We start from the raw sequence: 25,921 nt of genomic DNA on the forward strand, positions 1-25,921 counted from the left end.
CTGGAATTTAGCTTAGCACCAGAAGGGCTCATTACATGGTCAAAACAAACAAACCTGGAAGAAAGATCATGGCAACAACCAAAGGTCGTCCAGAATTAAGGTGTAAAGGTACAGCTACCCTTTAAAGGAAACAACTTTTTTGCCTGTGTGTCCCTAGGCCTAGGATATCACATCTAAAATGTCTCTTTAGGTAATGGAATTTGGTTCAAGTCGTCCTTGTGTATTTATATAATTATTGAAAAAATAGAAATCCAACAGGTTTGTCAGATATGAATCCTAATTAAACACATTAATCTTATATACTAGGCTTCAGGGGAGTGCAGTTTTAGCCCAGAGTAAACAAATAATTTGCCAACTGTAATTCTCACATGTAGTTTTTAGATGTTCCAAGCATTTAGTATTTTGTATGGTTGGAAAACTTGATGTGTAATGCATTGTCCTAATAGATATTCATTTAGAAATACAGTTTAAGAGACAGGCAATAAGATATTAATATTTCATACTGGTAAAAAAACTTCAAATGTGCTAATGTTTCTGAAAGAGGAGTAGTCCTCCCCACATTTAATGAAATGACCAAATCTTCAAATAAATCCTCTTAATTTGTTATTGGTCCATTCTCAGTCATTGAAACCCCATGACATCATGGCTACAGGCCATTCTGTGTAATTATGTACAAAATAATGCGATTTTACATTTTGAATGGTTTTCTAACCATTAAATAAGACCACACATAATCTGCACATTTCCTCCACAGTGATTGTGGGGGGAAATATGACAGAATACAAGAAATGGTTATAAGCGTAGTAAAATGTGCAACTGAGAGTACTACACACATTGTTGCATTCCACTGCACTGCATTCCCATTGTTTTTCTGTGTGTGTGAAATGTGTTTGACCATGGATCTCATGTATCCCATCTTTTGTCGCTACTAGCACATCCTAAAAAGTGAGTTAAAATTACTTCGGTTTTAAAGAAAACTTCTAGACCGTGCATTTTTTTTTTCATATCTCACATTTTTAAACAAAAATGTGTTGTGTAAATGGTTCCCTACTGGTAGCTGATTATTATCAATTATTAACAAATTAGACAAAATATTTAGTAAATGGCCACAAAAAGGGTGAGAAATGTGAATAATTTTGGTTAAAATTAAGTTAGTTAGAATAAAGTTAGAATTAATCAGAAATTGCAACCTAATGGGAAAAACAAGTTTTTTTTTAAACATTAAAAACTTACTGTAGAAATGTCAACACTTTTTTTTTTTTTAATCAAATTTTAAATCAGCCAAGAGCAATGCATGTTTTCCTAAACCTAACCCTTAACCATACCTAAATTTAGTGCTGGGTAGTAACTGATTACATGTAATCTGGATTATGTCATCAGATTCCAAAATCAAGTACTTGTAATTAGAGTATATTACATTTTAAAATGCTCATAATCAGATCACAGTTATTTATTATGGATTACATGATTACATATTATTCACACAATAGCAATAAATGATACATAATTGATTGATTCTCCCTAATTCCTCTTTTTCATCTTTTAAATGTTCCATTTTAAAATAGCCTACCACTTATATACACTCAGAAAGTCTTTCAGTTTTTTGGACATTCACACAAGTCCAGTCACTAGTCAGGGTGGCTACATAGCATTTGACCACTGAATTTACAAAAATAATTTCCGGTTTAAGAAGTGTTTCAACATTGCATCAACTACTGGTGAACACAATGTTTATTTAAATCATCACTCAGTAGGTTATTTAACCATCTATTACAATGTCATTGGAAGGTTTTTGCCTTTCAAACACATTAAAAAGTACAAATTCACATTATTTTTTTTATATTACCTGAAATGTGTAACGTAATGGATTACTTCTACAATTTTGGTCATGTAATTTGGAATCAGTAATGGATTACAATTTGTAAGTAATCCACCCAGCTCTGTGTGTGTCATACCATTGAACTTTGACTCTATTGACAATATAGAATGATCATGTAGATGTCATGTAAAAAAATCACGTGCAAACCATGCTTTGAATTTGGGTGAAAAAAGCACCTCCCAAGCAATTAGACCATGAAACAAATAATTATGCATGTTACTAAACACTGGTGATGTATAGCTGTGAAAGTTCTTATACATTAACCCCAGTTTGGGAAACCCTTGTTTAATGTATGTTTAATGCATTTTATGATGTTGATTTAAAAAATGGAATAGATTTTCATCTCCTTTGTTTTTTTTTTATATCAATATGGTACATTTAATAGTAAGTTTAAAACAAGTTAGGTAAACTATAAGTAATTATGCAACTGCATGTCAACTAGCAGTCATTAGAGCATTAGTAGACTATCTTATAACAATACCAGTTTAAATAAAACTGCACAGTCACAGCTTGTTACAATCTGCATAATATCTGCTAACACTTTATTTTGATGGTCCCACAACATAAACTACTGACTATAATTAACCTTGCAACTATGTTTACTTATTCTACAAACCCTAGCCCTAACAGTCTACTAATATGCTAACACTCTAATGAGTGTTAGTTGACATGTAGATGCAAAGATGCTTATAGTTAGTAGAATGCCCGAAGTGGATGAAATAAAGTGTAACCCTCAGATTTAGCAGAAATGTGTGATCCCATGAGACCAGGGGTATATTTCCTATTCAACGACATAACTCTCTGATTAACGACCATAGTATGAGGCATAATTAAAGGAATAAACTATCTAGTCAAAACTGCTTCCTGAAATCTTAATAACTCTGTTGCAAATCCGCAGTTCAAACCAAACTGCTTCAACAATATACAACTATTGTTAATGACATCATGCAGGTGGTGAAGTAATAATAATTTTAATTATTCCTGTATTTAATTAACATGGCATCTGAGGACTACTTCGCCATTTTGGTTTCTCTATAGTTTTGCTTTATTTCCAGATGTTTGATTCCATCGTGGGTTCCCTCTTATGTCATACTAACAAAAAACGATTCTTCCAATGAGAGCTGTGGTTCCGTCCACACAATTTTTCGTGAATGCTTGTTGAAACTATGATTTGAGGAAACACCGATTCGTTGAACTGTGTTGGTAACGATGGAACTTGTGACCATAGTTGGTGCTTTTTGGAAACACACCCCAGGCTATGAGATACATCGAGTTTTCTGTGTAATTCTGCAGATGCAGATTTCGTGCAGGTCTGCGCATAAGTCCTAATATGTAGCAGGACTTCTATTTAAGTAAACTCAAGATTTTCCATGGAGGACTCACCACTGTGCAGCAGAGAGGCCAAAACCACCAGAGGAGAGCCAGAATCAGCAGTAGCATCACTATCAGTAGCGCTATGGCCAGGATCGTACCATCAGACTGCAGGGAGAAACAGATATGAACACTTCTCTGAGTGGGACTGTTTTTTGTTATGACAGCAGATCCAAATGACATGCAGAAAAACATTTGGAAAATGCAATGGAACAATAAGATGATGTCAGTTGTTCAATCTCAAGTTCAAACAATGGTTGCATGAAAGAGTGCTAGCTATGAAAATAAAAGATGATGCATGCTGAAAGGGATGGTTATTAACCGAGGGGATGAACTAAGTTACAAGTGATCTCACTGGGAGATCTCATAACCCATTGGCTTGTGGGAAGGTTTTGGATTTGTCTGTTGGGAAACCTATTGGGCTCTTCTAAAGAGCTTTGACTGGCACCACTTTACAGGAAACACTCCAGCAATCCTTTTAATAATTTTTTATCGTAATTTTGTTTTCCTTTGCACAAAAGTTCCCAACCTGTAGAATCTTTTGTTTACTTTCCTTTAACACATTTTTCACAGTAATTTGGCTGCATTTTCAAAAGCTAAAACACTACAGCAATGGCTGTTAGCTAGAGAATCATTTTGAGTAATATTGCTGCTTCAAGCCTTGTGAATTCAAATGTTGGGGAGTAGCCTAACGTAATTATATTTTTAAGTAGCATGAAAGTAGTCAAACTATATTTAAAATAGTGCAGCTCCAGTAGCATGCTACGTCTTCCAACATCAAGCGGTTTGGTATATACATCAAAATGTTGGGGTAATTATTCATTTATTTACTTACTTTTTTTAAAGAAACTGATACTTTTAATCAGCAAGAGCGTGTTAAAAAAATCTAATGTGACACTGACCATTTTTAGAATGGTGCATAAAATGTCTATTTCAAATACATGCTGTTCTTCAAACTTTCCTTCATCAAATAATCCTGAAAAAAAACACACTTTCCACTCTTAATTAAGTAGCAGAACTGTTTACAGTATTGATAATAATAATAAATGTTTAGTGAGCAGCAAATCAGAATGATTTATTTTTCTTCTTCTTCTTCTGAGACTAAATTTGAACTGTATCTCCTCCTAGAGTTGTGAAGCTATAACCACCAAACTCAGGTCAGGCCTTTAGACTTGTCTGACTCAGGTTGCTATATCTTTTCTTTTCTTTCATTGAGGGGGTCAAAACTTGTGTACAATAAAACTTATAGAGTGTTTAAACTGTGTATCACCAGCGAAGCTTAATGACTATCCGACAACATGCTAATGTGCTAATCATGCTAGCAACATGTTAAAACATGATAGCAATGTGCAATATCATGCTAGCATAATAATGCTAATCATGCTAGAAAAACATTAGCAACATGTTAAACATGCTAACAACACGTTAATCATGTTAGAAACATGCTAACAACACGGTAATCATGCTAGAAACATGCTAACAACATGCTAGTCATGTTAGCAACATGCTAATCACGATTAAAAACATGCTAGCAACATGATAATCATACTAGCAACATGCTAGCATAATGGTAATCATGCTATAAAAATTCTAACAACATGTTAATCATGATAAAAAACATGCTAACAACATTTTAATGTGCTCAATCATGCTTTCATGTCATGCTATCTAAACTTTCAAATTTCAAGCTTTTACAACTGCTTCAAACGTTCAGGTTACGCTTTCTCAAGCCAACCTCAACAAACTTTACTCATCTAGTTTTAATTTGTAATATTACTTCACAATATTACTGGCTTTGATGCAACCTTGGTTCAAAGACTCTTCCTTCAAAAACATAAAAAAATCTTACTGACACCAAACTGTTGAACAGTAGTGTACAGTAGCTTCCCCAATACTGGTTGTAAAACACAAGTAATAAAGCACAAAATATGATTTAGAATAATACTTACACAGCTGACAGTGGTGATAGTAACAGAACTAGAGATAAAACTCAAGCCTTCGTTCATGCTAACGTAAAGGGAGGCTGCCCTGCAATAAACATAATAATAATTTAAAAAATACTTAAATCCTTTGAAAACACTGCATTGCATTCCTTAATGAGGCACAGGTAACATTTCTGCCACTAGAAAGAAAGTAAAAATATTTCTCTGGGACACTTACATTCCCTCCTCTCGAAGAACAGGAGCTGGACAGAGCAGATACGTGTCCTCCACTACCAACGGCTTCACCACTAATAAAAACGATAAATGCAGAATCACATTTCAAATGGCAAATCTGGAATATCCTGCATAAAATATATGTATATTGTTGTCTGATTCCTTGTTGCATATAAGGATAGTTCATGTTTTTATGCAGTTGTTGAGGACAGACTGCATAACATTTTTCATTGTTGCAAAACATTTCAACTACATTTTAATCAACTCTTATGCAAGGCACTTAACACTTGGTAAAAGGAAAGAGAAGTGGGTCACGGATTACAGAACGGGGTAATGGGGCCATTGCTCTGAAACTTGCCAAGGGCCTCCTACTGAGAAGCCAATGGAGGCCTAAAACCACCCAAAAACAACAAACTGCAGATGTAAGGTTTGCTCTTGTAATTGCATATTTTCAATTTTATATCTCTCAGTTGCGACTCTGAATTACTACACTCCAAAGAATCAAATGGACAGGAGGGCAATTGGTGCTTCACACAGCCAGAGCAAAAACGCAGCAGAAAATTTACAAATATAACACTTCTGTGCTTTTCTGTTTGTTGGTGTAGGAGGTCGGCTGAAATCCCAAAGAATCAGAATTCTGGCAGAGGGTCCAGGTGTCATTGTGCTTTATTGGGATGAATATACCCATAGCATACGAGGGAAGGTCATGTTTTACTACTAAGTAAAGACATGTGCACATGGTTTCGACTTGCGTGATAAATCAATAACAATTACTGCTGATACCAAATTGCTTCTGAGCCTTTCGAGAGAGAAATGCCCTGACTGGGCTGAAGCCTGAGGGATGCATTCAACAGCCCTTGTGTTTGTTATGCAATCATCTGATTTCTTGAGGATTTTCTTGAGGTTAAAGAAAGGAAATGCAAGTCAAAGACAGCTAGTCTAGACACCCGCAAACTGCACACAGTCCATTCACTGACCGTCTGATGCATACGGCACACAGCTAAAAACTATACAAATTATAAGTGCTTTGAAGAAGAAGCAGTTGTTGGGTTTGCCAAAGCTTGCAAAGGTACCAATGTCTGAAAGATGTTCAGAGATGTTCAGTATACATAAAAATGGATGTATAAGATGAAAGAGCAGCACTGACCTGAAATGGCAAGTGACTGTTTAGTCATCTGACCTGTAACTCCTATAAAGGCCATCCTTATCGTTTAAATACGTTTTTGGTTATTTTCTGTGGAACTGATCAATTTTTCTATGAATGTGATATCAGCTATTTAAAATGTATCAATTACTAAATGGTTCATAAAATGATTGGACCCTTTTCACATTTCCGGGATTCTCAGAACCAAAGTTGAGCGGAAATGACAACAGATAATGTTTTTGGTGTTCATATTTGCCCCAATAACAAAAGAAAAAAATCCACAATAGCATGACTATTGACTTTCAAACTTGCCTTCACTGTATTTTAAAAGGCTATGTATTCAGCTGTACACATACGCTAATGTTTGTGTCAAAACTAAAGTACACTTCGGGCTGTAAAGTACAATCACAAACTTATGAAACTGTACACCATCTAAGCAAATCCAAGGTTGGACAAAATAATGTGAACACCTGGGAAATAGGCAGTATTTCTTTACTGAGGTTTTTGTCCACTGTTTGCTTTTAATACAGCTTCCAACCTTCTCAGAATGGATTCATACAACTTTTGAATAGTCTCCAGTTGAATGTTGTCTAAATGTTGGAGGAGGGAGTCCGCTTCTCACACTTCTCTCCAAAACTATCCACAGTGGTTTGATAATATTCAAGTCAGGTGATTGTGAGGTGATTTGTCTGGCCAGGGCAGATGTTGAAGTTTGATCCGGAGAATCAAAGATGCGGGAGAGAAGCGATAGACAATATTCAACTGGAGACTATTCAAAAGTTGTATGAATCTATTCTGAGAAGGTTGGAAGCTTAAAGGCAAACAGTGGAAAAATACCTCAGTAAAGAAACACTGCCTGTTTCCCAGGTGTTCACATTATTTTGTCCAGGTTTTATGATCATGACTTTCACATTTTATCATTGGTGTCTTTTAGTTTTAGCTCTTACATGGATTTTGGCTTTGTGAAGTTTTCCGTGGTCGGTTTTTGAGGAAACAGGGTCTTCAAGGTGAATATTGAGGTTTGGTGTCACTTTGCTGCAGTAGTTATGTGTTGTTTGGATACAATCCTTCTTAGTGTTTAACAATCCCTATCATTCCCTTTCAGTTTTCAGCCACTATTCTTCCGCCCACAGTCTACACAGTCATTATCATAAAGCCTGTTGTTCTTAAAACACCAAACAACTGGGCTGTTAAGGTTAAAGACACTTCTGCCAAACGTGCTCCCATGATTTGTCCTGTTTTAAGTCTGACAAGCCACTCATTTCACCCATGGCTTGTACTAAACACTGCTAAACACAGCTTACACCACACTTATATACAAACTAGAGAATTCAGACAACGAGAAGATACATTTAATTTAATTACAATATAAATACAACTTTTTTTTTTACTGTAGCCTACACAAATGATAATAACCCCTATAATAATGGATGTTCACATTATTTTGTTCAACCCCTGTATATTATAATATTTAGATGCACTAATACTCATCTTCTGTTCTAATTAGGACAAACAGTGTGAAAATTTCGACGGTTACATCTTCAGAGTAGTCAGAAGCAAGTGAGAAGATTAACGAGCAGTAACCAACACAGCTCTTTTCTGACATCCTTGGGTTCAAAGAAAGGGGAGCAGGTTTGTGCATGATGGACATTATCATTCATTTACAGGATATCCTCTCTAGTGTTTATAATGGTCAAGAGCAAATAAACAGCAGGCCTCCTCAAAGTCGGAGTAAATTTGGTTTAGGTCTGGGAATATGCTTTAAGGATGGGAAAGTGGGACCGGTGTGCTGAGGGGTGGACAGAAAAAGTTTTTTTCTTCTTTCTTTCCAAATTGCTTCCATGACACAGTTACACTCGTGCCATGTTTGAAATATCCGGCTTTAATCAGAGCAAAGACATGCAAGGAGATGCGAAGCCTATTACTGATACTGTAAAATAGGATTGAAGTCAGATGACTGGGCTTTGATCTTACAACCAGCACCAATTTTAATTAAATAATGATTGTTTGGAGAGAATGAGACTCTCCCTGAAGCTTTAATATAATTACAGTATCGCTGCATATGAAATGCCAACATTGAATCACTTGCACTTTAATAGCTTTACTTCAAAAGGAAAGTCAGCAAACAATTAACAGCAGATTTTGTTAAATACACAATGCTTGCACATCTTTTCCATAACTAGTAATTCATTTGAGCCATCATGGGACATATGTGAACCATGGCACTCTGTGCTAGTCGCTAGCCGCTGAAGCAGAAAACAGCTCTTTGTTTTTGTAAAGGCAAAGCTTTTTGTAAAAGTTCTCAAGTGGTGACACTAAAATGCGTCGCAAATCTGTTGGCACCAACACAATTTCATGGCAATTTGTAGCTATTTTAAATTTTGTTGAATTAGTGGTTGGAGGCCTGTTCACACCAAGAACGATAACTATAAAGATAACTATAACAACAGTTATATTAGCGTCCACACTAATGGATGCTAACATTCTGTTTATTATAATTGCACACTGCCATTATGCCATCTGACACTTTAAATGCTCAAGCTGTTGTTATAGTTCATCAGCTAGAAATAAATTGTTTTAAAAGTGATTCAAGCAATATTGTTCCTCTGTGCAGTTATCGTTTAAGTTGTGAAAGTCATTAAAACAATAACTTAATCATTATAGTTATCATCCTTAGAGTGAACAGGCCTTAATTCATATGAATAATTCATATGAAACATTTACTATCGATCTATCTGAAACATTTACTATCTATCTATCTATCTGTCTATCTGTCTGTCTGTCTGTCTGTCTGTGTGTGTGTGCGTTTTTGTGACAAATGAGGACATCAATTTGTATAATGACAAAGGTATGACATAGGTATTACAAGGAGAAGGTGACTTTTCAGGACATTACCCCATGTCCCCACTTTTCAAAACGCTTATAAATCACACAGAATGGAGTGTATTGAAAATCTGACATAGCACAAAGATTCCTGTGAGGGCTAGGTTTAGGGGTAGGGTTGGTGTAGGGCAATAGAATATACGGTCTGTACAGTATAAAAACCATTACGCCTATGCGATGTCCCCACAAAAACAAACCTGTGTGTGTGTGTTACATATTACATAAACAAACTAGTGAATTGAACCAGTTCATAGATACAAACTGTCCGAAATAACCATTTTGCAGAAAACAACTGGATTTACCCGTTTACCTGAGATTATAATGTTGTAAATAATGTTCAGTTTCTTGCACAGATCAATAGTTTTGCTTCATAAGACCTCAGTATATCCTCAGGAGCCACATGTATTTATTTTGAGTTCCTTGATATGCTTTTTTTATTCTCAAAAACCGGCAGCCACTGACTTGCATTTTATGAATCACCAAGGAGCACGGTTTCAGCTAAACATCTTCTTTACTGTTCTGCTGAACAAAAAAGTCAACTACATCTTGGATGGCCTGAGCTTGAGCAAATGAACAGCAAATTTTCATTTTTGGGTGAACTATCCCTTTAAGTCATATGTTTTTGGTACAATTCATATGATACACATTTATACAAAATTGCCACCTCATAAAAAAGTTATGTTTTCCAGTGAGATTCAGTTGGTTGCCACTTGATGTCCAATATAAAATCTGCGCCCTAAAGCAAAAATCAGTTGAGATTCACTTTACATCTGCTAGCATACTAGTGTAATTTCATCACGCCTGTGACTCGTCCATCAGACTCGGCAATACTATAGTGTGTAAGAAAGGACACAGAACATGAGACCTACAGTAAAAACTGCAAGGGGTAGAGCTGACATTTGCCTGACGGGCTTTGCGAACGCTGTCAGCCTTTTGTGTGGCAGCATTTCTTTCTTATATCTCCTTCATTTGGCAGGAATCCATCATATAAAACTCCTAATGTAGCCTTTAAAAAGTACTATTAGCCAAAACACAAATGGGACTGACATTTCATGGTTGCCGTTTCAGGGTTTCTATGAAAACTAGTCTTCTGGGACGTTCGGTGGAAAAATGATCAGCTAATCAGAAGGTTTTTTAGATTCTGCCTCAAATCCTTCCAACCATATGGTAATTACGCAAGGAAGTCACGGAAATGTCTTATATAAGACTGCTGTCATCCCACATTCCCATTTAACCCTGTTTAATAGTCTTCATTGAACCAGTGATGTGTTCAACATACATATTCTTGGTAATGCATTGCAATGTAATGGTCGTCTTAAAGGCATAGTTCACCCAAAAATGAAAACTCCGGGCATGACTTTCCTTTTTTCTGTGAAACACAAAATATCTTTTCCATACAACAACAGTTCAAAGTTACTAAAGGTCTCTAAAAAGGACAACATTACAAATAAATACCATAAATGTGTCATAAAAATAGTCCATATCACTTGAGCAGTATATTTGAAGTCTTCTGAAGCTATACAATAGAGTGAGTAAGGAACAGAGTGACATTTAAATCATCATTCACTATTAACCTTCACCGACAGCTCTCAAATCAAATATGGCACAAGTTATGAGACCCTCAATGACGTTTGATACAACTTTAATGCAACCTGATGTTCACATTTTATTTGAGAGTCTCTTTCAGGTCTGCTCATGATACAGCCAAAGACTTGGAATTAAGTGCACAAGTCACATTCTGTATACTCTGTCCGTAACGCTTCTTCTGTGCCTTTTTGTAGCTTGACAGTCCATGGTCACTTATATGAAAATGATGACTCTTAAAAAATCCAAATTCCAAATTCCAAAATCCAAAAGTCCAATTGAGTCTTTTGAGTGGGAGACATTTTTTAAGTTGTTCCTTTTTTATCTTTCACATTAAACATGATGTGGATTCATCTGTACTAAGAAAAATTTCCAGTCCAAAATGTCTTGTGAAGTCTTGTACAAGTCCACCCAAGTCCAAGTACCCTAACTCTAGGGTGAATTATTCCTTAAAAGAAAAAAAAATAAGCCAGAATTTCATTGTACTTACTTCTGGTAAGGGTGTCATTTATTCTGAAGCTGCAAAGAACCTTGTCCACATTTCTAGCATGAAGGAATCCATTTCCTCTCACAACGACTTGGAACACCTCTTTAAAACAGAAAGTTCACACATCACAATGTTAAATCGTGTAGCGAATTTTGAAAGACAGTTACATTAAAACAAATCAGAGCCATAAATGTACAAGTAAATGTACAAGAGCACTTGTAAATGTACAAGAAGCTTTATTGTCTAAAGAAATATCAAAGCATTGGTTTTTTTTTTCATATTAGCAAAATTTCAGAAAAATTTTGTGAGCGAAAAGTTCCATTATCTATTGTCAATAGTACGGTAACTGTATGAAGCACAACTCATACCAAAGTCACTTTCAAACCAAACAGCTTTCTGCTGGTCAACATGGCAAATTCACATATTCTATATATTTTTCTATTCTATATATTTTTCTATCCATATTTTGATGGATACACTGTACGTAATTCCAGATTGTGAGGATTCCTATTTAAATGAGTGGATTTTGTGAAAATTTGCCAAACAGCAGTAAATGTGGTCATATATGGACTCTTGAATTTTTTGCATAGCACTGACAAATCCATTGACCTGAACAACTTAATTAAACTTAACTAAATACTGTATAATGAATTTAAAAATGTTTTAAAAATTTAATTGAAGTGCCTTTTTAAAGTTCCAACAGTACATTTTTGGTCTTTTAGCCTCTTTAGCATATTTAAGTGATGCATTATATAAATCCACTTTCTTTTTAAGTCCAAGGTGTGTTATTGTGTAAGGTATGTAATGTAAATAGCATGTTTGTTCAAACACAAACAAACCTCACTTCTGGGCTTTTGATCAAATGATGACTTTTTGTATTCCATTATTATCAATCCCATTATTCTGGAGGACAGTTTGCTACTGCTGAACATCTTACATCGGTTGATCTAGTGAGAAATGTACTCACCTCCAGCACAGATACTGGAAGGTTCTGCAGCAAGGATTTCTATGCATGATTTCTTCAAGATCTGTTGGGTACAAAGAGTAAAATTCAGCAGGTGAACTAGCTGACCTAGTAAAGCTAAATGACCACTCAATTCCATGCGCTTAAAGGGACAGTTCACCCAAAAATGACAATTCTGTCATCATTTACTCACCCTCAATGAGTATGCATTTCTTTCTTCTGCTGAACACAAAAGAAGATATTTTGAAGAATGCAAACAGCTGCTGGTAGCCATTGACTTCCATAGTATGGGAAAAATAAAAATACAGTGGAAGGCAATGGGGACCAGAAACTGTTTGCTTACCAACATTCTTCAAAATATATCTCTTTATGTTCAAAAGAAGAACATACATGTTTGAAACAACTCAAAGGTGAGTAAAACATGGCAGAATTGTCATTTTAGGGTGAATGACCCCTTTAAATTAATCAAACAAATGAAAATAGCAAATGGAGAAGACATTTTTTTGTAGAACAAGTTAAAAATCCACCAATCATAGCAACACCTCTCCTGCATGTGCCTCGGCTTGTTTTTGTTTTGAACAGCACATCTGTTTTCTCCGTCTCTTTCCTCTCGTCCTGGAAACAGCCGTCATCGGCCATACCAGCACCTATGTATGGTGAGCTTGTTTTGATCTACATGTCTACCGCCTTCCTCTGTCATCTATGGAAGTATGCTTTCAGAACCCAAGGTCCCTGCTGATTTACGACACTCTTCTCCTGAGCTTCGGCCAAGAGCTTTCAGCATGCCACTAATTGACAGCAGATGGATGCCAGCTGAACTGACCCCAGTCTCAGCTCATGAAACAATCAACCTCTGCATGGGCCAGACAAGGCTTTACCCAAATGTCTCCTCTTTTCTTCCACCTCGGCTTCGGAGCCTAAAAAAATATAAATTATTAGTTTTCATTGCAAAAAGAAAGGACACGTTGAAAAGGCTTTGAATGTGTTTGGACAGACTCCAGCGGACCGTGGGATCAAAGCGGTCCAGGCAGGGCATGGCAGGTCTCTCTGATACTGGAGACAATCCAGCATCTTCAGACGGGACTGAATGAATATTCTTGTTTGTTGTTCTTCACTTCTGTTGTTTTTTCATTAAAAGGCTGTTTCTTAGGGTAATTTTTACCCAGGAGCTCAAGCTTTGTCTGGTTGGCGTGGCTGTGTTTGCCCCTGCTGGTAGATACTGTAACTAAAAGCATCTTTCTCCACTGATGGCCATGCAAATTAGTGGTTGATGGATACTGATTTTGTGGTGGTCGCTGTCTTAGACAGCAGGGTGGTCAATGGCCAATATAAAGCCGATATATATGATATCACTCTCTTTACTTTAAAGATAGTAAAAACACTTGCATAACAATTGCTGAAATGAAATGTATATTTATTTTACATAATATTTACTAAATTAAAAATAAATCATTTGAAAATGAATTATATGAAGAAAAACAAAAAACTTGAAATAAACCAGTAGTGCACTCAGTAATATGGTAAATCCTTGCGAACCGGGAACAATATATATATATGTTTTAAATGTGTAATAATCATATATATATATATATATATATATATATATATGATTATTAAACATTTTCAAAATATTTAAATGTAAATTTGCTGAATTATGATAGTAGATTATCTACTAATATTAGTTAAAAATGCTAAAATACTTTATGTGTACTGTTTTTAATTAATATAAAATATTATTTATATTCAAACTACTATTAAACCGAGACAGTAAACTAATGAAGATGGAGAATGGGAGATCTGACACTCAGGCTCTGATGTTCTCAGTGCAGTCAAAATAAGAGTCTCATTTCCAACACATCGGCCAAACAGAAAGAAAAAAAGAAAATTGGCCCACATATTGACCTTTGGTGATATATCAGTTGACCACTAACTCAAAATATTTAAAATTGCAAACTACTGGAGGTTCTTATGGATATGGGTGTCTAGATATTAGAGACTTTTCTGAAACTGGTCAAATTTAATTGAATTGAAATAAGAATTAAATTAATTCAGCAGAAAGAAAGCAATGCGTAGAGAGTGCATGAATTAATGATGAAGTTTCACTGTAAAAAAAAATCAACTAATTTAAATTTAAAAGTTTAGTTTAATTAATTAAAATATTAAATAAAATCAGTGTGGTACCAACATTACAACCCGCAGGGATGCGTTTTAATTTTTCAACTACTTTCAAATTGAATTAATGCTGAAAAATAACCCTGACAAATAATAAAATTGAGTTAAATTAATGGAAACAATCATAATAATATTTGTTTTATATAATGATTAAAGTGTGATTTTTCTTACAACACAATTTTTCATATAGAATGTCACAGTCTTCAGCTGGTGTCTCCCTCGTTTGTCTCCCTATTTATTCTGCAGTCCTGTGCTGATCCGTTGTTTGTCGTCAAGTATGCTCGTGGCGTGTATTATGTCTGCCCGTATTGTTGTCCCTGGCCTGCTTGCCTGTTTTCCCCCTCGGGGTAGTTGTTGTTTTGTTTCATTTTATTATTAAATAATCCTTTCTTCCTGCAACTTGAGTCCTCGCCTCATCTCTCCACATGCACCACGACAGAACGGATCAGCCTAGATGAGGACTCAGCAGAAGAAGGGTGTGCGCCATTCACCTGTCTCCACTCTCTCTAGCCCCCTCTACCAATGCATGCTCCAGCTCAAGGCCTTGAGCTCCCTCCATCAGCAGGGAACTGACTTGAGGGAGTTTGCTGTGAAGTTCAGGAGTGCTATAGAGGGGCTGGACTACAACGATGCGGCTCTCAAGGAACTATTCAACTATGCCCTTGATGAGCCCATCAACATTTGGAAGAGGTTCGGCACGGAGCACCTGTCTTTTGGGGTGTTTGTGGACTTTCTAGCCCACAGGGAGAGACAGTCAGTTCCTGAGCCTATTCACAAGATGGCTGCCAGTCCGGAACCTCTTCACTGGGTGGGCCCAAGCCGTTTGAGACTGGCTTCCAGGTTGGTGGATCCACTGTTGATCTCAGCCAGAGCAGCTGGCATTTCTCCGGTGGGCTCAAGTCCAGTGGTCCTGGAGGACCCGACTCTGGTGGTCCCAAGTCCGGTGGTCCTGGAGGACCCGACTCTGGTGGTCTCAAGTCTGGTGGTACTGGAGGACCTCACTCCAGTGATCTCAGAGGTCACAACAGAGCAGCCTGATTTCACTGCTGCTGCCATAATCAAGAAGGCTGTCTTTGCCTTTCATCTCATGGCTGTTCTGCGGGCATGGGCTGCTTCCGAATCCACTCATGAACTCGCTCCAGGCCGGGAGCCTTCAGAGTACACTCATGAACCCACTCCAGTTCAGGAGCCCTCAGAGTCCACTCATGAACCCGCTCCAGTTCAGGAGCCCTCAGAGTCCACTCCAGAGCCTGCTCCAGTCCAGGAGCCTTCAGAGACCCCTCCAGAGCCCACTCCAGTCTGGGAGCCTTCAGAATCCACTCCAGATCCCGCTTCAGTCCGGGAGCACTCAGACTCCACTCCAGTGCCCGCTCCAGTCCGGAAGCCTTCAGAGTCCACTCCAGAATCCACTCCAGTCCGGGGAGTGCTCAGAGTCTACTCCAGAGCCTACTTCTACCCATGAGTCTGCTCAACCATGGTGGTCAAGAACTCTGCCTGTGCTGCCTTGGTGGTCTACAGCGCCACCATGGTGGTCTTCAGCCCCCCCTGCACCAATGTGGAGGTCGCCAGCGCCACCTGATCCACCATGGCCTTCTCCCATCTGCTTTGCTGTGGTGGTCATCTGCTCCACCATGGGGATCTTCAGTCATGCCTTCTCAACTGTGGTGGTCTGCTGCACCACCGTGGAGGTCTTCAGCCTTCTCTGAGAGGCTGTGGTGGTCTTCAGCTCTGCCCTGGTGGGCTTCAGTTCCACATGCTCCATCCTGGTGGGCTTCAGCTCGGCATGCTCCGCTCTGGAGAAGTTCAGCTCCGCCTGTTCCACCCTGGCCTCCTGCTCTGCCGGCTCTGCCCTGGTCACTTGCTCTGCCACAGTCTCCAGGCCCTCCTCCACTCCACGGGCCTGGCCCACCATCCCTCCCCCTGTTCCACCTCCTCTCCATCGCGCTCCTGGACTCTTGTTCTGTGCCCCGGACTGTGGAGCGTCTGGAATCCACTCCTTAGAGAGGGGGTTCTGTCACAGTCTTTAGCTGGTGTGCCCAGGATGGCCACCAGAGGACACTGTGTGGTTGCACATGGCTTATGTTGTGTTTGTTTGGTGCCATGTGCTTTCTCCTGTCTATTGTCTGTCCCCTCCCATCTTGTCACCTCATTATTGTTTCAGTTGCTTCACCTGTGTCTCCCTCATTACCCTCCTCGTTTGTCTCCCTATTTATTCTCCAGGTGTCTGCAGTCCTGTGCTGATCCATTGTCATCAAGTATGCTCGTGCCATGTATTATGTCTGCTTGTATTGTTGTCTCTGGCCTGCCTGCCTGTTTTCCTCCTCTGAATAGTTTTTGTTGTTGTTTTGTTTCAGTTTATTATTAAATAACCCTTTCTTCATGCAACTTGAGTCCTCGCCTCATCTCTCCACACGCACCGTGACAGAATGCAATTTACTGTACTAAATCGTCAACAAAAACACTCACTGAACCAATGACACCTTGTAGAGCTTCAAAGCCGTCGTTTACTGGAAATACATGATCTTTGCTGTCAGCAATCTTGGCCAGCTAGGAGAAGTGAAAAAAAAAGCATTATAAAAAAATGTATAAAGTATATTTGCTTAAACAAGTGCAAGTTTCATATACCCACCCCCAGAGCATCATTTCTAGAAACCTTGTAACACTTTCGCAAAAGTGCCAAGATCTAAATTTTAAATTCTAAATCTAGATCTAAGTTTTAAAGCTTACAATACCTCCAAACAACACACACACACACACACACACACACACACACACCTGAGTCTCATTGAAATCCTTCACTCCTACGCAGTACACAGAGGCACCCAGGCTGCGAGAGCGATTAGCCTGAGGGAAACACAGAGCAGAAACACTTCAGACACCTGCAAACTATTAGCCATGAACTGCTTCATCCACAGATCATGCTTTTGGCACTATGTGGCAAAGCTGAACATCTATGAAGAGGACGCTGGGTAATTCTGATCATTAGATGCTGAATAATGTCTTTGTTGGTTGAAGCTGAAAGCAAAAGTGGATGAAAACATGGGGATAAGTACACTTATTATTTCAGTGAGTGTGGCTGACATTTTGTACATAAAAAAAATACATGTTGATGATTTATACTATTTATAATAGCTCATACTGTTCTTTATTATTCATTTGTGTAACCAAAGATATGGCTCTTATCGGTTGATACTGTTGTAATATTGTTACCATCTGTGTTGCAGAATGATGGAGAAAAGAGAAATGAGTGGTCTAATTCCCAGCATGCAAATGAATTCATATGGGCCACTGATGACCCCGTCTTCAACTCGTGAACACCAAAGCAAACGTTGCTTTCAGTGACAACGCCCCTTGTGAAAAGGAAATACGCTTAATTGTACTGAATGCGCACTAGGAGTGTACTTCAAAAAGTCTAAAAAAAAACCTTGCAGATAATATAACATTATTGAAATAAAATGCCACTTAAGTGCACTTAAAGAGAGATATTTTCATGACTTTCATAAGACACTTAAGTGCACTTTTAAAAACTGCACTTTGTAATAATGTCAAATTAAAAGTGTTAAAGTACATTTTATGTTTTAGTACTTGATTAAGTACACATGTAAAGTTCTTGATTATAATTGTTACTATATAATTTTACTTTATCTTTAGTGTGTATTTATCATATTACTTAACATTTTTAATGTACTAAATTGCCATTTCATCATTACAAATATGTAATTACAAATGTATTTAAGTACATGACATTAAAATTACAATAAAGCATATTTTAGTTTACCATAAACTGTTGTCAATACATTCAGCAGAACACTTTAACCATATTTCAAAGACAATATATATTATTATGAAATTACATATAAAGCTGTACTTAAGTCCTACTTAAGAGGGTCATAGTTTCAGCTAATTGCAAATGATACATTTTTATACAATTGCACTAACATGCAATCAAGTGTCGAAAAACATTACATTCAGTTTGTATTTAAGTATATTCTTTTAATGTATTATTTCCATAATAAACTCTTTTTAAAATTAAGATAAAGCATACTTAATTGCTTTGACTGTCAAGCCCTCCACTCTTTTTCTTTCTTTTCTTCTGTCTTTCATCATTCTCACCTCTCTCTCAGCATAATAGAAGAGATCTTCGTGCAGTTCTCCATCTGTGAGGGCGATGATCACACTGGCTGTGCGATATCCTTCACAGAGAATCAAAGTTTTATCATGTTTGCAACTTAATGCCAGATTTTTAATCGTCGAAACATGTTGAAACTAGCTAGTGGTACAAAGTAATTTAGATTTTTTTTTAATGGACAATATGAGGGAAATAAAAATATGCTGAATGGAAACAGCCTAAACCAGCTAAACTGGTTCAGGTGGTCACCAGGTTATGTAACCAGTTAAGATCATATTTTTGCTGCTTACCAATCTAAGGGGTTTCATGTTGGTTTTAGCATGCCAACACTGGTTAAAGTGATTGTTACTCGCAATTTACTCAACCTCAAGTTGTTCCAAACCTGTATGAGTTTCTTTCTTTTGTTGAACACAAAAGATGAACAAACAGGTGATGGTAGCCATCAACGTCCATTGCATTTTTTTTCCATTCTGCGGAAGTCAGCGGCTACGAGCAACTGTTTGGTTACCAACATTCTTCAAAATATGCTCTTTTGCGGTTAACAGAAGAAAGAAATTCATATGGGTTTGAAACAACACGAGGGTGAGTAATGACGACAATTTTCATTTTTGGGTGAACTATCCCTTTAAGATGGTCTACCTGCAACTATAACAAATTTAACCATTTCGTGCCAGCAATCTAAAACCAGTCTAAACTGTTTCTTTTTTCAGCAAGATAGTGTTTGAAATGGACCTACCCTCAGAGTTACCATAGTAAATCTGTTCGCTGGCCTAGTAGTACAAAAAACAAAAAAAACAAAAAAAAAACATCAGAAATATTGTAATCTCATGCAGATCAAACAGCATTCACAATGACTGGTTATTTCACTAACAGATGAGGAATAAATTTACCCATCTGTGAAAGATCATTTAAAAACTCAACAGTTATATGTTTTTAGGTCCATTTGTCAGAGTAGTGGCCAAACATAACCTTCGTGAAGGATATTTCGCGCTATTTGTCATAGCTGGGTGGGCGGTACTGATGCCAAGATGGTTCCTATTGGCTCACTCACCCGCTGAATGCCTTCATGCATAAAAGTGTCTCCACCTGGCCGCACTTTATGGAGTTCCTCCAAACCTTTCCGAATTTGGTCCCTGACAAATGCACACAATGAAAGAGAGAGAAAAGGTCATGAAAAATACATAGATCCTTGCTGTCTCTGTGCAATGTTTTACTGTAACCACCAAACTGTAACATTGGTAACACACACACAAGGATTCAGGAGACCTGGAGTGTAAGTTTATTCTGGATGGAGTAAATTTTCAACAGCTACAGACAAATTGCACCATGAATAATATTCACGGGCACTGACAACCAACACTTCTCTGGAAACATGGAAAAACCTTAGTCACAATGAATTTGGCATACAAAAGTGACATATCTGTAGAAACTGTGAGCCACATGTTGAAGTCATGGAAGTACTGTTTTAAAGGGACAGTTCACCCAACAATGAAAACTCTGTCATAATGTACTCAGCCACAAGTTGTTCCCGTTTGTTGGTAACTAAACAGTTGATGGTAGCCATTGACTTCCATAGTATTTTTTTTCCCTAATATGGCTACCGGCAACTATTTGGTGACCACCATTCTGCAAAATATCTTCTTTTGTGTTTAATGGAAGAAAGAAACTCATACAGGTTTGGAATAACTTGAGAGTGAGTAAATGATGACAGAATTTTCATTTTTAGGTGAACTATCCCTTTAAGGATTGGAGATGATCGTCAATACCAGGGAATGCTTCCAGAAGATGTGCTGTTCTTTATGGGTCATTAACTGTCATATAACCGATTCTCACAGATTTGGCCTTCATTTTTTTGGTAACAGAGGTGTAAAACATTAATTTGTTGGTCAATACTACAGTCAAACCCCTTCCAGACTACAAAAGTGGACACAACGTGTTTGTGCTAATGGCTTGAGTTAAATCAGAAAATACTAAAGATAATGTTGATTCACTCACCTGTCTTCTGTAAGCCGCATCAAAATCTTGCCCTGATCGGAGAATACAATGAAGGACATCCGCAATTGAGGGCTAGATGCAATAACAAACATATATGTTAGATTGAGATCAGTAAATGTCAGGTGCGCTGTAGTTATTTCTGATTAAACCACTCTTTTGAAATAACTGAAATGGCATATTATAATTTTAAAAGCATATTTTAATTGTACAAAAATCTTTCAATGTGATCCCACATATTCCTATTCCTACTTCACTACAAAAAATACATAACTTTTATTAAGCCAAATATAAAGAGATGCAACTAGTCATGTAATATTTTAGTTGAACATGTTTTAAAGGATTTTGTCATTATTTTTCATCCACATACAGTAGAAAAAGTTATGCACACTCACAGAGTTTTGTGAGACTCTGTCTTTGCCTACCTTATGAACTTATGGGCCAGATGTTCCACAAAGTTATATATTTCATTCCAGTGATGCTGCACACTTCCTGATCTGCAGGCAGAAACAGACATATTGGACGCTTATAGCTGAATATCAAGGGGACGATAAAGAATCACAAGCTGAGAGGAATAGCTGAAGTTTGAGATTTACAGCTGTGTGAAAAAGATTTTTTTTTAAAGCAGCAGTTCAAAAAATACATTGACACATTTTTATTGTCTTTAGCGGGAAATCATTCAAGAATCCAGCATCCTCCCAGAACAGCTGTCTGTCTGAATGAATGTGATGCCAGCTGTCAATATTCCATTGACTTTTTATTAAAGCTAAAAATCAACAATCTTGATAATGTCATATTACAGTAATGCAGGCAAAACTTAACAGTGGAATCTGACTTAAAAATGTATCTTTTGAAAAAATCATACTTTCTCAGTTGTTGCCATCTATCTATATTTCAGTTTACATTAGGTTGACCTTTATGCAGGATTCTGTGCAGGAGAAATTGAATTTATTACTGTCACAGAAAATCACACAAGTCATATCTGTGAAATCTGCCTGTGAATTAACGTATGCACTTTCCAACACTACATATAAGAGAGAGCAGTTTAAGACGAACTCCGTAATATTTGAATTGTGTAGTATCTCATTTATAAAAGCAATAAGGTACTCAAGGCATGCTGTATTGTATATGTATGATTTGGCACATTTCAAATCACATAAGCTTATCTTCACAAAATGGCACAGCAACACTTTTGTAGATACATTCATATGTGATATGATTTGAAAGCAACAATTACACTTAAAAAAACAATCAGGCATTGTTAAATGATAGAACTTCAGTAATTAGAACTAAAATGGACAACCATGTATAAATGAAAATGAATGCATATTTGTCATATTAAATAGAATTTACAGAATTATGGGCTGTTGGTTGTGAGACATTATTGGTCATTCAGTGTTCAACAATAATGCTGATAGGATAGTTTGCAGCGGCTTCAGAAACCCTCCACCTTCCCCAGCTCCACCTGTATAGATCTGCTATGGGGTGATGTGATGTATATACAGTACTGTATATATATATATATTTATATATATATATAATTTACATGTGGCACATCAATTCTACGTGTTATGTAAGACTACCTCTCTGGATCTTGAGTGTCTAGACGTGTCAGTCTCAGTTCCTGGATGGTGACTGTCCAACCAACTCCAACACACCTGCCTAGAAGTTTCTAGCAATCCTGAAGACCTTGATTAGCTGGTTCAGGTGTGTTTAATTTGGTTTGGAGCTAAACTCTACAGGACAGTCGCCCTCCAGGAACTGAGTTTGACACCCCTGGTCTAGATCCAAAACTGTGGACTACCCTGCACATCCATTGATATCAATAAGAATAGTTTACTAACTGTGCTGTAAAAACACGGACAATGAAACTCTCAAATGCGAAGTCTGTGCTAAACTTATTCTTAGCCTCTAAATCAATCACTGGCAAGTGAAATCTACCAGTTTGTTAGTCAATGGCTAACAACAGACAATATTTAGTCACCTTTAGTGACTTTAGTCACATACGTGAGCGATTGACTTGTAGAGTATTGTATTATTGAGGAATGTAGAATTTGGAGAATGTAGAAATTGGAGTAGAAACTAAAAATAATATAATTGAAAAGCTGATATAAAAACTGCATTATGTGCATTTTAATGTTTTTATACAAATCAGTTTTTATTTGAGTGTTGATCACTGTTGGGGGTAACGCATTACAATTAACGCGAGTTACATAATCAGATTAATTTTTCAAGTAACTAATAAAGTAACGCATTACTTTTAAATTTACAATGAAATATGAAGAGAGAAATTGTGAGTGAGGTTCAGAGGCAGAGGCACTTCCTTCAGCTGGAGGCTTATTAATGTCACTTTTGGAGTAAAAGGGCCTTTACAGTTGCCAAAAATATAGCTTTGGGTTTTTTGTTATTAAAAAACAAATAAGCAAGGCATGCCCAGCCCAGGTGACAAAAAGCAATGCAAAAGTAATGTAATGCATTACTTTTCATAAAGAGTAACTAAGTAACGCAATTAGTTACTTTTTATGGAGTAACGCAATATTGTAAAGCATTACTTTTAAAAGTACCTTTCCCCAGCCCTGGTGTTGATTATGATTATCTAAAAATAAATAGCAATTGAATTTGGACTCAACAAATGTGGATTTTCTTTGTACTGTACCTTCTATGTATATATATATATATATATATATCTATATATATATATATACACACACACCTGTCAATATTGAATGAAAATTGGAATCAAATCAAGAGCTTGTCAATTAAAATCGAATTGATTCATAAAATCTCTGTCAATACCCAACTGTATAGTTCATGTTTTCTTAGTTCCAGTAATAATTACTGTATAAAGGCATTCTGATTAGTACAATTGTCACTGTGCCAGATGTTACTTCTATGATGCCATGTCTAGTGCAGAGCTACGACCATTGATTCATTCAAAACGATGTACTTCTTGTTATAATGTAACTATGCCCAGGACAAAATTGCATCCAGATGATCACATTTTTGCATGGTAATGCTGTTTAAAAATCGAGGCCCTGTGCCATCAAACCTATCTCAAAGTTCACATTTAATCAATGGGTTTTTGAATGGGTTTTTGGTTAAATGCCTGAAATAGGGTCTTCCTAAACTTCATCACACTGAACAGGTAAACTCATAGTGACTAGTTTGCTTTCACAACTCATTGTGTTTGTAATCACACTCTATCAACTATTCAAACTATTCAACTCAAACTTTCAGGGCTTATTTTCTGCAATCCAAAAGCCAATAGAAAAATCCAGTCACACTTTAGTTTGGGGACCAATTCTCACTATTAACTAATTGTTATCTACAACTTTTGTCTCAATAAACTCATAATTGGCTGCTTATTAATAGTTAGTAAGGCAGTTGTTAAGTTTAGGTATGGGGTTGGATTAAGGGATCTAAAATATGGCCATGGAGAATAAGGCATTAATATGTGCTTTATAAGTACTAATAAAAAAACAATATGCTAGTAATATGCATGATAATAAGCAACTAGTTACTGAAATCTGAAAATATAGCTTTGAGACAAGGGTATAATAATAATAATAATAATAATAATAATAATAATAAAGGCATTTGAAAAGTAGCAAAAATAAGTGATGATGGGCCAGTCAATAAAAAGTATCACAAGCCACTTTTCTATAACAACAAAATAAAATAAAAATAAAAATCTGTTAGTTTGAATAAAAGCCTCCCACTGGGACATAAAAATTCCTGTAGTTGAAGAAACACAAGAGTGTCCAAATACCTTTTGGGGCCACTAGCTGAAACAATAAAAGGTTCTGCTCCACCTATATGTTTAGAATTATTAATTGCAATGATATGATGTGAGATAATGTGGCAAAAGTATCTGAATTGTTTAGGCACTGCCTCAGTCGTCCTCTCATCCTATGCCTGTCTTTCTCCCTCTCTCACTGTTTTTCCATTGTTAGTGAGATCCAGGCCTCTAAAGCAGCCAAAGCAGGCAGGGTTTGGAACATCTGGAGCTGATGGTGAAATGGTTTAAACAAGAGGCAACTGGTATGTGTGTGTGAGTGTGTAAAAGCAAAGGATTTATTTATATAGCTATAACTCTTAATGAACTAGCCTTCTACAGCTGCCTAAGATTGCCAACTCATTTTCACTGAAATTGGACTGGATTGTCACATTATTCAGTTCCTCCCTGACCCAAAGGTTTAGATAATTCTTGGGAATGGATGAGAGCACAAAACCCACCCTCAACCGCATCTCTCAGCTTTTATTTCAGAACGAGAACAGTTCAACGAGGGCATTTCACTTAGAGCTGGACTCAAAACAATATCAGTTGGCCAAGCAGCCATTAGGTAAGTTATGTTTCACGTTACATTCTACCTTTGCTCAGGAATAGTTTGGTGTTCAGAGACAGATGACTAATATAACCATAATAAAATAATAGGCTTTGTCCTAAACTGTAATAGGAGTATTGAAGACCTCACTCTAAAGTTAAGCAAGGTATAATGTATTGTCAGCCAGTCACAGAAATCATAACAGTGTTGTATAAAATATAACTGTCAGAAGCAAATTTGACTCTAAAATGTTCTAATGTCTGAGTTTGACACATGTGATCCCTTCTGCTACACACACAACCACCTTCTCAAGGTCTTCTGGATAGCTGTACACGTGCATTTGTTGCTAAAGCAATCTGGCCTTTTCACAGAATTTAGTTCCCGCTCACTAAATTTACATACTTCCAGAACAGACGTTTGGCGGGAGCGAGGGAAAGAAACAGAAAAGACAGAAACAGGAACAAAAAGCCATTCGCCTTATTAGAAGTTAATGTATTATCAGAACGATTTTGAAACTGATATTTCAAAGTAAAAAACTAACATACAGTTGCTTTAAGTACAGTAACAAAGTGTTTCTGCTGATAAATACTTTATTAACAAGCAATTTCAATTTGAAGGTATTTATTTATTAATTTGGTAGTCATGTAATAAGAGGGATAATATATATATATATATATACAGTATATATATATATATATATATATATATATGTGTGTGTGTGTGTATTGAGCTTCAAAGTTCTTGCATTCTATATACTGTATATATACATACATACAGTGGGTACGGAAAGTATTCAGACCCCCTTAAATTTTTCACTCTTTGTTATATTGCAGCC

General features: G+C 36.8%; 1 protein-coding gene across 1 annotated transcript in view; it reads right to left on the minus strand.

Annotated features, from left to right (window-relative positions):
- The window catches only part of antxr1a (ANTXR cell adhesion molecule 1a), a 56,931-nt gene that overhangs the window by 26,521 nt on the left and 4,489 nt on the right, over positions 1–25,921 (minus strand). The window contains exons 2-13 of the mRNA XM_016473750.1: positions 21,187–21,258; positions 20,765–20,836; positions 19,821–19,902; positions 19,506–19,539; positions 18,754–18,833; positions 17,416–17,484; positions 17,107–17,187; positions 12,472–12,532; positions 11,508–11,606; positions 5,411–5,480; positions 5,200–5,278; positions 3,263–3,358 (exon numbers count right to left, since the gene is read on the minus strand). Coding sequence (XP_016329236.1) covers positions 3,263–3,358; positions 5,200–5,278; positions 5,411–5,480; positions 11,508–11,606; positions 12,472–12,532; positions 17,107–17,187; positions 17,416–17,484; positions 18,754–18,833; positions 19,506–19,539; positions 19,821–19,902; positions 20,765–20,836; positions 21,187–21,258 — 895 coding nt within the window. The remainder of the gene's footprint in view (positions 1–3,262; positions 3,359–5,199; positions 5,279–5,410; positions 5,481–11,507; positions 11,607–12,471; positions 12,533–17,106; positions 17,188–17,415; positions 17,485–18,753; positions 18,834–19,505; positions 19,540–19,820; positions 19,903–20,764; positions 20,837–21,186; positions 21,259–25,921) is intronic.

This window comes from Sinocyclocheilus anshuiensis, unplaced genomic scaffold (genome assembly GCF_001515605.1).
Source record: "Sinocyclocheilus anshuiensis isolate Anshui unplaced genomic scaffold, SAMN03320099.WGS_v1.1 scaffold112, whole genome shotgun sequence".
In the NCBI taxonomy this organism is placed as follows: domain Eukaryota; kingdom Metazoa; phylum Chordata; class Actinopteri; order Cypriniformes; family Cyprinidae; genus Sinocyclocheilus; species Sinocyclocheilus anshuiensis.